At 31.1% G+C, this 15847-nt stretch overlaps 1 protein-coding gene across 1 annotated transcript in view; it reads left to right on the top strand.

Annotated features, from left to right (window-relative positions):
- The window catches only part of CACNA1A (Voltage-dependent P/Q-type calcium channel subunit alpha-1A), a gene marked incomplete at its 5' end in the record, with an annotated part of 160488 nt that extends 145414 nt beyond the window's left edge, over window positions 1-15074 (top strand). The window contains 6 exons of the mRNA XM_051219135.1: window positions 2228-2438; window positions 3709-3812; window positions 5941-6035; window positions 7984-8053; window positions 9384-9801; window positions 13456-15074. Of these exons, the coding sequence (XP_051067429.1) occupies window positions 2228-2438; window positions 3709-3812; window positions 5941-6035; window positions 7984-8053; window positions 9384-9801; window positions 13456-14783 (2226 nt within the window). The 3' untranslated portion in view covers window positions 14784-15074. The remainder of the gene's footprint in view (window positions 1-2227; window positions 2439-3708; window positions 3813-5940; window positions 6036-7983; window positions 8054-9383; window positions 9802-13455) is intronic.
- Between the last annotated feature and the right edge of the window lie 773 nt (window positions 15075-15847).

The following is a 15847-nucleotide window of genomic DNA, read 5'->3' as shown; positions in this document are numbered from 1 at the left end:
CTAACATCATATACTACTTATGTCAATATAAGTAGCACACACCACATTATGATCTGTACAATAGCCTAGGAACAAAAATAAATGTTATTGTTTTATAAGCTTTGAATTAAATGAAATAACATCAACAAAAATAGCTTCTGTAGTTTGTCAAGGCTTCTTGAATATAAACCTAAAGATTTCAAAGCGAAACTTTGAATATTTAAATCATCACAATAAAATAGAAAATCTATTTGAAGATTTCATGAAAGTACCTTCATTTATTTTGTTTGTTTTTTCTTTAATAGTAGTGTAATTTACCATTTTATCGTACCCATTATTAACCGTCATATAAAGAACTTCTGAAATAAAGTGCTCATTTTGTTTTCAGTCATAGTACATTAATATTGAGTTGTTTATTAAAGTAAGCAATTCATCTTAACTAAAGTTTAGATCCGGAAATTCATGTTTATTCCATACTTATTTACTCTTTGTATGAATAACTTCCGTTTGAAATATTTTATATAATAATATATTTGATTATCATTTAAGATTACTTTAATAAGCTATTTAGTTTTAATAAACAATCTTCTAAACAGTATTCAATTTAGATGTTCAACTGTCAAATTATTAGTCGTATTCCTTTGAACAGTGTAACAGTAAGCTGTATGTATGTAGAAAGTAGATGTTAGCTAAGGTTAACGTATCTTTCATCAACGAAGATAGATTAAATCACAAAATCACATAAATGCAACAGGACATGCATTTAAAAAACTGTATTTTATCTCTAAGAGAGGATGTTGTTAATCTAATTGCACTTGACAGTCAATTTCAAAGTGCATGAGATATTAGATCACCTTTGATTTCTTAGTTCATTTTGTTGGAGAAATCTAGAAAACTCTTCGAAAAAAACCAAAATAGGCTCTTAAAATGCTGGGAAGAATCTTATCTAATCAGCATTCACTAGAAGTCTTGTCAGAAACATCTGGAAAGTGAAAAGTCACATGTCTAGTTTCTAACTGGATGATTAACTATACTGCTACTATATTTAGTAGCGTTCCATAATTTACCGGAAACCCAATGACATTTAAAATACTACCAAAAACTCTAGATTTTCTGTACATAAACGAACCCTTGAAATAAAGTGTTTTTTCCGTATTTCACACCTTTTCTCTCGTGTTCAAGTCGCCTGGGGGTTGATAAACGAGCTTTGGAACTAAATTTAGCATTCAATTAGAAGGCTCATCACATCCAAAGTGATGTTTTACAAGTAGAATCACTAAATTTTTAATTCTGAGGGTTTTTATGTTTTCTTTAAAAACCCATCCAAATAAACATATTAAACTGAGGTGCTTTTTTGAGAAAATCAAGTATTTTTCAACAAGTTTCGCAATACAGCTAAAGCTTTTTAGATAACATTAAAAGTTAGTAGGATTTCAGTATAGATGTTAATTTGCTCCGCTTATTTAAATGTAAAGTAAGACCACTATAGTATTTGCAAAATCTAAATTTCAGAGTAATCTATCTTACCAAAACAGATTACATAATAAAGATCACATCGACTAATAATTGTTTTTCATCATATAAATGAACATAATCTTTATCATGTTTATTAAGGGATCTTATGCAGACTAGCCTAATTCATGAATAACATTCATCACGAATTAAAATGGTGCAGCCAGACCAAAACATGGCACAAATCCATGAGGTCACGGACAAGCGGACTTAGTCATATTGGTAGGTGTAGACTACCTGGTTGGGATGCGCGAGATGATAGCAACCGATGGTTAGAGACCTTGAATGACATGACTCAAAATCGTTTGCAATGACGCAGGTGCATCCACTCTTTATGTTCTCCCAAATTCTAATCTCCTGAATTCTTCATGTCCCCTTCTTTTTACTCTTTCCAAATTTACTTTACTGGATTATACTCCTTGAATAAAATCTTCAAACCCTAATGTTTCCGATTGCTACTTATACTCTTACTACCTCTACCACTACGGGATTTGAATGGACAACTGCATCTCTGTGCTAATGCGGTACGGCAACTCGAACTGATGTACGTACGTACGAAGTTCTAAGTTGTTACTGACTGACTGATGAATTAACATGGGTTTAAGGTTAAAATAAGTTTTTAAAATAGTATCAGTATGAGGTCAATCAGTGACGAATACGTCATAACAAACTATCTCTATACACCGAAACCATAAAAAAACTTATTTATAACTTTCCATTTATTCTATTTTTATAGAAATTAATTCGAATGAATATGCCAGTAGATGAAAATGGTTGTGTTAATTTCACAACTACACTATTAGCTTTAATACGTGAATCATTAGGCATTAAAACGGGACCAACTGAAATAATGGATCAACGTGATATGGAATTAAAAGAAACTATTTGTAAATTATGGCCTGTTCATGGAAAGAAAATGCTTAATTTGCTTGTACCTCCAGATTCAGGTAATGAAAAGTTCAACTGTATGCGTGAAAGTATAATCATGAAGTAGTTATATTATATTCACTTGGTATTGATTGTTTGAATCTTTCTGTTGTTGTTTAGGACTGTAATTGATCAGTCTCTTATTGGCTTATGTACGTCCCGTGCGTTTTATCTCGACATTTCCATAAGTCACAAGCATTATAAGCAGAGACGGATGATGGAAAACCGTAGAATCCAAAACGCGCGTCTCGTCCTATTTGAGACTCGTCGGCTGGATTTACTTGCTGTTGTAATGAACATCAACTCTGGGATGCAGGAACATCCGGCTGACGAGTCCCAGGTAGGATAAAACGTGCGTCCTAGATTTCACTGCCAGCCATCAACCATTTTAGTTATATTTACCGTTTTGCATCATTGAATGATTATATATTAGTGTGAGCAAATTTCCCTTGTTGTTGGTTTTTTATTTTAAATCTGGTCTGATTATGAATGTAATCAGATAAAAATAGTTTAGTTTATCATTGAATTAAAATAAAGGATTTTGAATGAGACTACAATTTTCGAACAAGAACTAAACAACGCTACAATGAGTTTGGAATGCACACCTACTTGCTAGAGTTAAATGAGGGTTATAGGTTAGTGTGTGAATTTAGGATTAGTATTTACAGTTTAACATTAGGGTTAAAAATTAGATCGAATATTTATCACGAACTGACATCAAATATAATGCCAAAACGATATTTAACCAAATTGTAGCACGTACTATTAGCGTTTACTTGCAAGCAGGAGCGATCTGAAACACAACACAACAGTCAGGACCGGTAAATGCCACTGAAGTAAGAACACGGCGTACTGGCCAACAGAGATATGTTTTAAAATTGAAAGACGCGGTTCGAGTACAAAAAGGGAAGCTTATTACAAACTGGGTTTATTCATTGTTCTGCAGGTTCAGCCTGCTTAAGGCTTGTTCCTCTTCTTCTAGTACGTTCACTCTTTGTTGCCCTGCAATAAGGAAAACAAACTTACATTAGTAACGTTATATGCAATGATTTTTAATACCGTTACAAAATGAGTGAATGAATTTCGCGCTAAAATTTATGATCAATTATCTTGAACCTAATTGGTTCGTCCATAAATTTTAGTCTCGCTCCTAAGTTACACGAATTTCGTAAGTTTCAAAATCTCAATTTTTATTCATAAGAATGTTATGAAAATATTTTTTTATTATTACAATTATCGATAAGAACTTTACTATTCATAATCTTATAAAAAATTATTCGTACATTACAGAGCTTGTCTATCACAAAATGACTGTTGGGAAAATATATGCAAGTTATCTTATGATTGAAAATTGGAGAGCAACACGAGCCTTTCAAGGTAAAGGTGGAACTTCTGTAAGTTTCCATTTATTTTCCTTGTAAAAAATATATTTTTTATTCTGAATGATATACAGGTATAGATTGCAACTCAACCTTTGAGCTACAGGTGTTATATATTTACTATGAATAGTCCACCTTATCTTAAAACACGGAAGATGGAATGCGAACCAATCTTAAATTGAAATTTCCCAATTAGACTAACATTGACAATAATCATAATTTAGAGATTGGTTGTGTTTGAAGTATTCCTAAAGATAGAAGACCAACTGAGTATATACCAATAGCTTAGTATATGTTTTATCAATATATAGGAATGGAGCATTGTAAAGGGGGTTAACTAAGCAAATCTTTTGCCTGTTATTAACACTGATTAGGCGATGAGATATATTAAGACATGTCTATAGACAGTAGTTTAATCTGTTGTTTTGATCTACTAGAAATTCGCAGTCAAACTTAATTTCTTGAACTTAAGAATCCCATTCTTTTTCAAAAATAGATAATACGTTCCTAAGTGAATAATAGTACCAGATACATCCCAAATTTTTTTGTCTATCAGTTTGTAGTTAAGTGCTAACTTTGTTGCTTTAGGCTAACCTGGCTCATTTAAACTAATTTCATTGAATGATCTGACTTAATTGTCTTTGTTTCTCTGATCTGATCAATTAATTAATTTGCATAATATTTGTGGTTGATCAAATATACTTAATTCATTGTATCTATTGGGTCACCTTACGAAGATGTTACTGATAGGATTCCTATTAGGGCAGGTTAATAAGAACAGATTAATATTTCCTAAACAATAAACCTGAAATGAATGAGTTTCTTCAGTTACAAATAGCCAAACTAGTGTATGAAGATGACAGAAACATCGTCCTGGTTTTCTGTTTCTTGCTTAATGGTTCGTGGTGATAGTTGCGTTAAAAGCTGACGTCATCATGAAGTCATGTTTGTTCTAACAATTAATTTGGTATTTTCAAATTTTGTTTTTGATTTTGAATAATAATCGTAGCTGCTGTGAATTAATGAAGCTTAAATTAGATACCATAATAGTTCGCTATAAATAACATCGTTTATTAATCTATTGTCCTATAATATAAGCCTTATTTATTAAATAAATTATATTCAAACCATCTTCTTTCACTCATAATAAAAATAAAGATAATCAGTCCAATTAAGATGGAATATATATTTAGAGTAAAGAATTATACAACATTGCAATAAACCCTGTATTCTGTTTGTTGGATTTGCGAATTTCTAAAGATAGATTGCATTAAACTGCTTTTCAACGCTGATTCCCCAGTATTTAACACAAACTACAAACACTTTAGGCTACTATTATTTTAATGACAACCGGTGGTAAATAAGTTTTTAATGAACCGGCTGTCATTTCTCAGACAAGAGAAAATAATATGTCTAACATCTTAGTGATTAGCTTATAACTGAATATGGGTATTTCAGACAGTCAATCTGAGTAATTAATTTGGTTAAATAACTAAAAAGAGATAGACAAAATGGTTTTCAATAGTTTTGTATTTGAAAAGAACAAGTGATCCAATGTAACAATCAAATCAACATTCCATTTGTCTAATATAGTCCAAAGTGATATTTTCATACATTTTGTTTTTCCATTCATCAAAGTATGTCTTTGAATTACTGTCGTTGTTTGATCGATACCAATTAAATCATTTTCTCTTTCTGAACAAGTTTCTCAAGTTATCCTATTTGTTTTTCTGACATTTTCATCAGAAAAAGTCAATCTTAAAAGTACCAAGTAAAATAATTTTCTTGTCGACAGTTATTTTTATTTATCAGTGATTATTTGAAACCTTTGAAAGAATCCCATTTAATGATGATATTTCAAACAATAGTCTTTCAATTAAAAGTTTCTAGTTCCGCTAATATATGAATATGATAATTTATAATCTTTCGTGACTAATTGTCCCTTCTATATGAATAGTTAAAGGCTTTTAAAACAATCACAAATAGTCTAATAACTATCATTCATTATTGAATATTGAAATGAACATTCATAAAGAAGAATCTTAAAACATTATTATAAAATATCGTTTATTAGTTCTATTGTCTTTTCATAATGACTAAAGGACATAAAGTATAATATCATTTAAATTTTCATTGAAATTAGAAATCTGCTAGTATATTGGCACGATTCTTTGGTGCAGTAAAACAAAATGCTCATCATCCAAATGTTAATTCTGAAACGGAAGATGAAAGAGGAAGGTGAGTAGAAGTGATTACTTTCGTTTTCTACTGATTTCTTCCGAATTTCTTTTGTTAATTATCTAGTTCTGATTGTTTTACACATAAGTTGTATGTTTATTTTTTAGTACTGGGTTATGAAGATAACCCAATTTTATTAAAGTTAATTAAGTTAGAAAATCAGAGAAAACCTGAAGGCACTGTACGGTCGTTTCGTCTTGGTACAAAACTCCTCGACAGTGCGCATCCTTGACCTCTCAATCAGGAATCAAACTTAGGCTCTTCGGTTTTGTGCATGAATCCTTAACCTCTAGACCACTGATTCATCATCAAATAGTGCTTATGTTCAATTCCAAACAGTCTACAATATTTCACAGCCGTCTGCCATTATCTACAGTGAGTACCTTACTGACATACTACACGATTGAACTCTATTAGCTACGTCTCATCAGAACCGCTGAAATTTTATTCAAAAGTAGTCGCTAGTGACAAAATGATATTTGTTTTTCTGTATAAAATACACAAATTTTAATTAATTTTTCTAAAACGACAGGTTTAAAATAGCCGTGATCATTTGTTGCATTATCATTTAAATCTACCTTATCAGTTTATGTTTGTGCTAATTAACTAATCACTCGTAATGACACCAAACTTCTAGAAGGTATGGTAGTTTTAAATACCTTCAATAATCCCTTACTAACTTTCATTTATATTCATTTCTTTGCTAAGAAAAGTAATCACAAGAATTCTTTATTATTCTGAATTGCAATTTACTCCATTAGATAGGTATTAGATTATCAAACCTTAACCTACCACATTTTTGTAAAGTTTAAACAGTACATAACTACGATATTTTTCCATAAAATTATGCCTTACCAATATGAGAAATCACAATAAATAATAAGTTAAAAGAGAATATACAATAAGAACCGTAGAAATACGTATACAAAGTCATTCATCAAAGACAAAATATGTAACTTTCGTATTTTTCCCTATAATGCCTCACCTTAACAGCAGTTATTTCCTAAGAAATGACCGTAACGAGGAAATATAGGATTCATTCTAAGATCGTTTGATTTTTGTTAAATTAAATAAAAATTTCTTGTTATATCTGCGTTGCTTATCAATTATACATGAAAACGTGTAAACATTGAAATTCCCACGACGCGAAGCATGAACGCAAAAACTGATACAAGTCAAAATTTGCTTACCCCCAGAAAATACGACGATCGTAGTCGAAAATACACTACTTTATATACTGATTCGTGCACTCATTTGACTATTAATTAAGAAAGTTACATTTACGAAATTATAATAAAATCGCGAGGTATATGTCACGTTTGACATCGTTCACTGTAATTCAACACAAGTAATATCAGACATTTTGTATTGGTTGTTTGAATATTCCCATTGGTGTTTAGGATTACAGTTGATCAATCTCTTAATGGCATATGTGCATTATGTGCAAATTGCCTCGATATTATTTCAAGTTACAGGTATTATGGGCAGAGATGACGGTGGCTAGTGTTTAAATCCAGGACGCGCATTTCGTCATATTTTGGACTCGTCAGCTGAATTTATCTGCATCTCAGAATTGATGTTCTTTCCGGGACTAGAAACCAGTCTAAGGCGAACGGTACTAGGTTCGCGTCTTTGAGTGAACATGTATTCTGTGATGCAAGTGCATTCAGCTACTAGCCATAATCATCTCTGCTTATAAAGAATATCATAATTTGAATGAACATCACACCACAGTAATGTATTATTGAATAAAGTAGCACACTGAGAATAAAACAATTTTGATGACGTTTATGATATGGTGTGTGTTAAATAAATTTTATAAACTTCACAAAACCTAATAACAATACGCTTGTAATAGAAACTAAACTATACAGGACATTAGTATACTTTTATAGAGAAGTTGAGTTATATTTTGCAATTATTTTGTTGCTTAATTGATTTTGTATAGCCCCGAACTCAGTGAATTCTCAGAGAAAACAACATCTGAAAATAAGAATCCAAGAAAAAGTAGAAATTCAGTAAGTTTCTTTATTTTATTTTATAGATTTCCTTATTTTAATTAAGTACCATTAAAGAAAATACTGTCAGGAAAATAGAAAATAATGATCGAGTTTGTAATAGCAGATTTTTCATTAAATTAAGTAATACCTAGCTCATTATTAGTAATTTCATTTTTTAAAATAAACTGAGTGTAAAGATGGGTAGTGGCTAGCAGTAGAATCCAAGATGCGCATTTCGTCCTATTTGGGACTCGTCATCTAAATGTACCTGCATCTCAGTGTTCATCAATACAGCTTACTCTCAACTTTAGTCTTATCATTCAAGTAGCGGGATGCACAATTATATTAGAAACGCGTATATCAGAATCGGACAGTCATCCAAAGTAACAAGTAATTTAGTGGATATCAGGACAGCTCTAAAATTATAGAAAACAATTTAAAGTGTCTAAACATAAACATTAGGGTGCAGATCGATAAATAGCAGTAAGCAGAGATGGTGGCGGCGAACAGTGACATCCAAGACGCGCATTTCGCTCTATTCATGACTCACCAGATGAATGTACCCCCAGTTGATCTTCACTCCGAGACTCGAACCCAATACCGTTCGTTTCAAACGCCATCGCGTTACCCACTTAGCTACCGAGTCCTGATAGCCACTTGAAGTTTAATCAATGAGAAGATTCAAGTAAACAATACCAAGTGAACTAGAATTAAATATAGATTTAACATTGCAAACGTCAGGAATTATTTTATAGTTTCAAAAATGTTTTTTAAACGGTAAGAATTCATTTCATTATGTTCTTCTATATTACAGATACTACTAATTATAAATAATTAAAGTTTACTAAGTAAAGAGTTGTAGTAATGATCGTACTTTTTATGTTGAATGTGATATTCAATGAGTTAGCTCGAATTAAACACTAATATTCAAATTAAACAATTTCAGTCACTACATTGCAAACTTTGCTGAAAATACTAGAAGTTGAATACTAAAAAGTATTTATTACTATCCGTCGTTACAAATTTAAGTTTTGAATCAAATCTTGATCTAAATAATTCCTTATTAAAGATTAAAGTCAAATTAATTCAGGGAAAACGTCCAAAACATGAAGTATCATGATACAACACCGAATCGAACCAAAAATGACAGTTAAATGGTTTGAAACTCTTAAAATGAGATTGTAAGAGAAAGAAACTACTTAATTTTATATATTAAATTCATTTTCCCAAATTTGAACTCACAAACATAATGATAAAATGTGCTTCTTTGTATCTGTTTTATTGTTTACTGTTATAATTAAACTCCTCGATATGAATTCAAATGTTGATTATTTGATTATTTTTAAAGACTTCAGATCACAATGATCCTAATCGTCTTCTTACTCCACGAGGATCAGAATTCACAGAACAACCTATGTATCTAGCCAGTAGCCAGTTCAAAAAACAATCTAGAATGAATGAAATTGATCAAACAATATCTAGTAATAAATCACAATATCTTATTCATGATGAAAATAAAACAACAACTGAGCAATATCAAAAACATCCGACTTATTGTGTTAGAAATAAAAGAGAACAACCATATTCTGTTCGTAATTCAAGATGTTATCAACGTCATTCTACGTATTTAAGAGATAATACTTATCATGAAATACCTGAAGACTTTGAAGAAACTGACAAAATAAGTGAAAGTAACGAAGAACTTTCAAAAATCAAATACCAGGGTCGTCTACCAGTGACTAGTTCATCAGGAGGTTATTATGAAGGTAAATTTCAATGATAATCTTCACCGATTTTAATTTGAATATATTTTAAAAAAACATACTCAATAATGCTGTAGTCAACAGAGCACGAGTGGGGGACAATCGAAGTTGCTTGACACGAAATTACAGAGCATTTCACTTTAATCTGAGAACCATATAGTAAATCGTTAATTTGCAAAATATCAATCCATCGTCTCAAACTTGACTGTTCCTGTTGCAAACATCAATTCATTGTCTCAGATTTCATTGTCCATACGTTTTCATACCAACTGCATTCCCTTTCCGTTTTTTCCTTATCGACCTTCTACTGAAATACATTCTATGTCTGCCCACCGTTATTTACTACTTATGTGGATATAAGTAAACTCACACCACAATGTCACTTAGGTTCAGTAGTATATTTTTAGTTTATGAATGAATGTAATATACAGTCATAAGCATAAATCCTATTAAATTCTAAATATTTACTTCATTGCAATTATCTTTTTTTGTGTGTCTAATCCACATATGAGATGTGACAACTTAATATAAACCTAAAAATAAACGTTTATATATTAAGCAAAGCATCTCCATGGTACTCACGCTTCATTGAAGCAATTTTCACTCCACCTACACACTATAGTATAAAAAAAATTTTCTAATTAGTTCATTTAACAGGATATTTTTCTATTTTTAATTTAAAAAAATATATTTGTAATATCTCAATGAGTAGAGAAACTAGATTTTCTAATGTTTCGTGACTCAATCCAAGCCACTTCAGAGAACGAATAACTAAATCAGAATTATTCCCCTGAAGAAGTTGTTTACATTGAGTCACGAAACATCAGAAAATCTAGTTTTTCTACTTATTGGGATATTACATATATATTCGTGGACTGGTCGAGGTTAAATATTAACATCGTTGGATACCGGCTCAGTGGTTTATAGTTTAAGCGTTCAGGCGCGAGACCGATGGCTCTGGGTTTGAATCTCGCGTGCGGATTCGTGGAAGCGCACTGCTGATGAGTCCCCTAATAGAACGAAATGGCCATCCAGTGCTTTCAGGTTTTCAATGGTGGTCTAACATCAATCAGTTCATGATCTTAATTAAAAATATATTATTTTTATTTAGAAAAATCTACCCGATGCCTAATTTATTTGAAATTTTCAAGTCAAACCTTGGTAATGACACCCACAAATTTTTTAATTTCTGTTTTTGCTCATAATCATCTGTAGTTCAGTTTAATTTATATTGAATAGAATAAATAACTACTTATAAGTTTCATTAACAATACTGGATAAAAAAGTATTGAATGCCAATGTTATTGACTGACCAAAGTCTGGATGATGCAGAGTAACACTCTTACTTTAGACAGTAATCATTCATTATTTGATCATGAATTAAATCATGAATGTATAAATAAGGAACACTATCGATCAGCACATGATTAATTTCTTGTTAACGAATCCTTTTCATAAATAGAGCAAGAACGAAGATTAGTGCAGTATAACATGAATTCATTTTAATTCATTAGGTTCTCATCATCTGCTTATCTCCACAAGAGTAGGTAAACAGATATATGTACATATAGATTGTTAGACGCAAATCTATTTCTTTAGATTGTTCCTGAACATTGGTCACCTACAGAACACTAATCATTAGATTACCACAAAGAACATTATTTTGAATGAATCAGAAAATTTTCCCTACAAGGTGTCTACAAATTTATCCTCTTTGAATTCGATGTTCATTTAGGGGATCCTCTACTATGCAGAGATTATTTGTACTTTTGGTGGCTCGAATTTTACATTCTTGTCGATAAATCACAGTGGATACACATTTTCCATTGCATACAGATTTCAAATTTTTCATATTTATATAGCGAAGAACATGATTAAATTTCTAATTGTACTGATAGAGAACCTTTTTTAAAACTTGCTAGCTTGTCATTCCACAAAGGTTATTTGAAAGTAGAATTCCTGAGGGTTCTATCAAACTTTATTATCATTTTATCATCGAGAAAGTAGATAATTGTTCAACTATGAATTTGATTCTCGAATGGTTGTTGTCAAATTTCTATAGTGTATGATTCAAACCAGATTTATTGTCATAACTGTTAAAATTTCAAATACGTACAGTTGAAAATATTTGAGTAGTTCCCAAACTGAATATGAAACAATACGTCAATAACTGGCTAAAACGAGTTCCTACATTTGTCGATAGATTATGTCATGAAGTGTAAATTGTGCATTAAAAGTAAATCATAGTAATAGTTCCTTTAAATAGAATGTCAATATTTCCATATTAACAATATGATCTACTTGCAGATGAAGCAAAATGATCTCTGTGAATAAAACATTAGTAAATAGTAATTCGACTTCAAGTAAAGCATAAATTTGTCATCTACAGTCTTCCTTTTTATCTAATCAATAAATTTATAGATGTCACGTAGAGAATGCATCTAAACCAGTTTGCTGTAGAGGGGTAAGAATATCCGTAAATGTTAAGAACTGATCTGACAGGAATTCCAGGGAATGTATATAGTTTAAAGTTTTTCCAAGATTATATTCAACAAAAGATCAGGGATTTAATTTCATGCTTATGAGTGAATTTTTGAAGCTCTTAGTTAAAACGTAAGGCAATATGTATCATTACAAACGGAAATCTAGGTAATGGATTATTACTTGTACAAATAAACATGTATAAATATGTAGCTCTATGAACCTCCTTATTAAATCAATATTTGTAATTATGACGGTACACTCAACCGCATAAAGAAGCAATAAATCAAAGTCTGTTAGATGTTAAGCTGATTATTAATTGTTATCATGAACTGATTTATTATATTGTCAACATACAAAGTCTATAATGGAATTCGGTAAATGATAAAAGAAACACAAAATATTGCATAGTGTTTATGACCCATTAGCAATTATGAATACACACACCAGATTTTCAACTGTAGCTTTCTGTTGACCAATATCCCTTCAGGTTTATATGCTCCTACTTTCAAAGTTCAAGAAATAAGGATCTCTTAAGTGCACATTTAAATTCCTTGATTAATTCTTTTTGTGAATATTTAGTGTCAATCAAACAATGTAATAATAATGTTAATAATTAAGGATATTGAATGTCATTTTATTATTTACTGTATATAGACATGGAGATATAAATTGTGAAACAAGAATTAATTGATTGTAAATTACAATTTTTGAAACTCATTTATAAAAACTTAACAGTTGTATAATTCATTTGTATATTCAATCCGGTAATGGAATTTTGATGAGACTATAATTTATGGACGACCATTGAATGATACTAAACTGACCTTGAGAATGTCCACCTAGTAACTAGGACCAAATGAGGGTTATAAATTAATGTGAGGAATTCAAATTAGGATTTACAGTTGATGGTTAAGGTTAGAAATTAGATTTACAGTTTTCATCACGAACTAACACCAGCTATAATGCCAAAATCTTATTTAGCCAAGTGGATGAGTGAATTTCGCGCCAAATTCCGAGACCTTTTATCTTATACGTGATTGGTTTGTCCATAAATTATAGTCTCGCCGGAATTTCAATATTCCTTATCATAATTTAGTATTTTTTTTAAATGTAATTTTATTTGTACACCTAATCATATGATTACATTTTTTGAATTAATCATTTATCTTTCAGATCAACATGATCAGTATTTTGACAAATCAGATCATCCTCAACTGGTGCGTAAAAATATTGATGAACTTTATAATACTGATGAAATAAAATACGTACCATATGGGATTCCGCATGTAAAAGCATTTTCTCAAAAGCCGTTAATGTCGAGCAGAGAGTATAGTATTCATTTGTCTCCAAGTAGTGATATAAGAAGAACTGATGACATTATAACTGATGAGCATCAGAGTTTAGAAAATGTGACTCCTAAATATAACGTAGATTTTGTCAAGGATGAAAGTGAAACACCGTACTATCAGTTGCGTGATATGAATCCTCCTGATTTTTACAACCCATCATATACGGATACCAAAACAGCCGGACATAAACGTCCTTTACAGCTTCCTCATCAACATTCAATTCCTATTTTCACAAAACAAAGAGACATTCAAGGTGAACCATTATGGGGATTAAGAAATATGCCACATTTAACACGAAGTCCTAGTGTCGAATATACTTCAAAGTATTCTCCTTGTCAACAGTTGTTAAGGCGGCAACCATATGGTTATGAGACTCCATCAATTAAAAATAGATCTAATCTTTATCCGAATCCCTGTAGTTCAATATTTTATCCTATCCCACCCCCATCAGGTTCACACATATCAAATCTCAAAGCTCATAGATCGTTTGACACTGATGAAAGCTTAGGAATATTTCCATATGAATTCACATCCAACATGCATTTTCAGCCGGTGCCTCCACTGACAAATTATGACTGGGAGGCAAAGTATGCTGATAAGTTGTACAGTCACCAAATAAATGAAGAATCAATTGTTAAAAGTACAAATATAGGTATTGATCAACCTTCACATTTTGCATCCACTTCACATTTTAATGATTTTAAATTAAAGAAATCTTCTATGCATTTTCTTACACCACAATTAAAAAGACATTGTATACCGCATACTATTACAACACAAATAAAAAGACCTAAAAGACAAATTCATGCAACTGTAATAAATTTTAATAATAATCCTACTATATTTGAATGTAATACTACTACAACAAATACAATCACTACTACAAATACTACTTGTACAAATGTTATTTACACAAGACCATATGAATTATCATCAAATATTTCATCTTTACCTTCTGCTGACTTTCATGATCTACAACATAAACTAACTGATTCTTCTTTTTCTTCCTCCTTATTTCCTCAATATTACAATTATACACCAAAAACAGATTATCATCCAATACAATATGATGATGTAATAAATGAAAAATCAACATTGAATCAACCAGAAAATTCATCATCATGTTCCAATGATGACGATGATGTGATTTAAACAAACTATTATTATTGCTATGGTATTCAATATCTGTTTTTATATGATACAGTTACGTTATAATCATATGTAATATTTTCTTTTTGGAAAATATTTAATAATACTACCTAACAATAATTATCAGTAATGAAATTTAACTTATGGTTTATGAATTCAAATTAGCTTCCTATTTTTCACTTAATCACTAAGTGATTTGTAATAATATTTTTGTGTATAAAACAATCAAATAACAATTTCATAATTCATATTCAACAAATAAACCAATGAATAAATAAACTAAATTTATTTATGAAAAAATTTGTTTTCTTTTCTATAGTTACTAAATATCGATTTTGGAAATTTGTGCAAATTTTAGTATTCTCAAAGATGCATTCACGTATCTATCTAAGCTACATCATCATTACTTACTTACTTACGCCTGTTACTCCTAATGGAGCATAGGCTGCAGACCAGCATTCTCCAACACATACTGTCCTGGGCCTTCTTTTCTAGTTCCATCCAATTCTTGTTCATTTTTCCCATGTCTATTTCCATTTCCCGGCGTAATGTGTTCTTTGGTCTTTCTCTTTTCCTTTGGCCTTAAGGATTCCACGTGAAGGCTTGTGTTGTGACGCAGTTGCGTGCTTTCCTCAATATGTGTCCTATCCATTTCCAGCGCTTCTTCCTAATTTCTTCCTCCGCTGCGATCTGGTTTGTTCTTTCCCACAATAGGTTGTTGCTAATAGTGTCTGACCAACGGATTTGAAGTATTTTGCGTAGACAACTGTTAATAAACACCTGTATCTTCTGGATGATGACTTTCGTAGTTCTCCAGGTTTCCGCCCCATACAGTAGAACTGTTTCGACATTTGTATCACATCATCAATGGAAACCTGAGAGTATAGAATGGCCGTCTTAAGCTATTATGAGACTCCTCAGATGTGCATATTCACGATTCTTCATGTGGGACTGAAATCTAGGACCTTCGGTATCACGTGCGAATGCTTATTCTCTAGACTATTGAGCCGAAATCCAATCTCCATAAACGCCTATTCTGACAATAATTAAAATTAAATTAATTAATT

The sequence above is a fragment of the Schistosoma haematobium genome, chromosome 2 (assembly GCF_000699445.3).
Source record: "Schistosoma haematobium chromosome 2, whole genome shotgun sequence".
NCBI lineage: Eukaryota > Metazoa > Platyhelminthes > Trematoda > Strigeidida > Schistosomatidae > Schistosoma > Schistosoma haematobium.
Note: the sequence above shows the minus strand (reverse complement) of the source record. Positions and strands in the feature narration are given on the sequence as shown.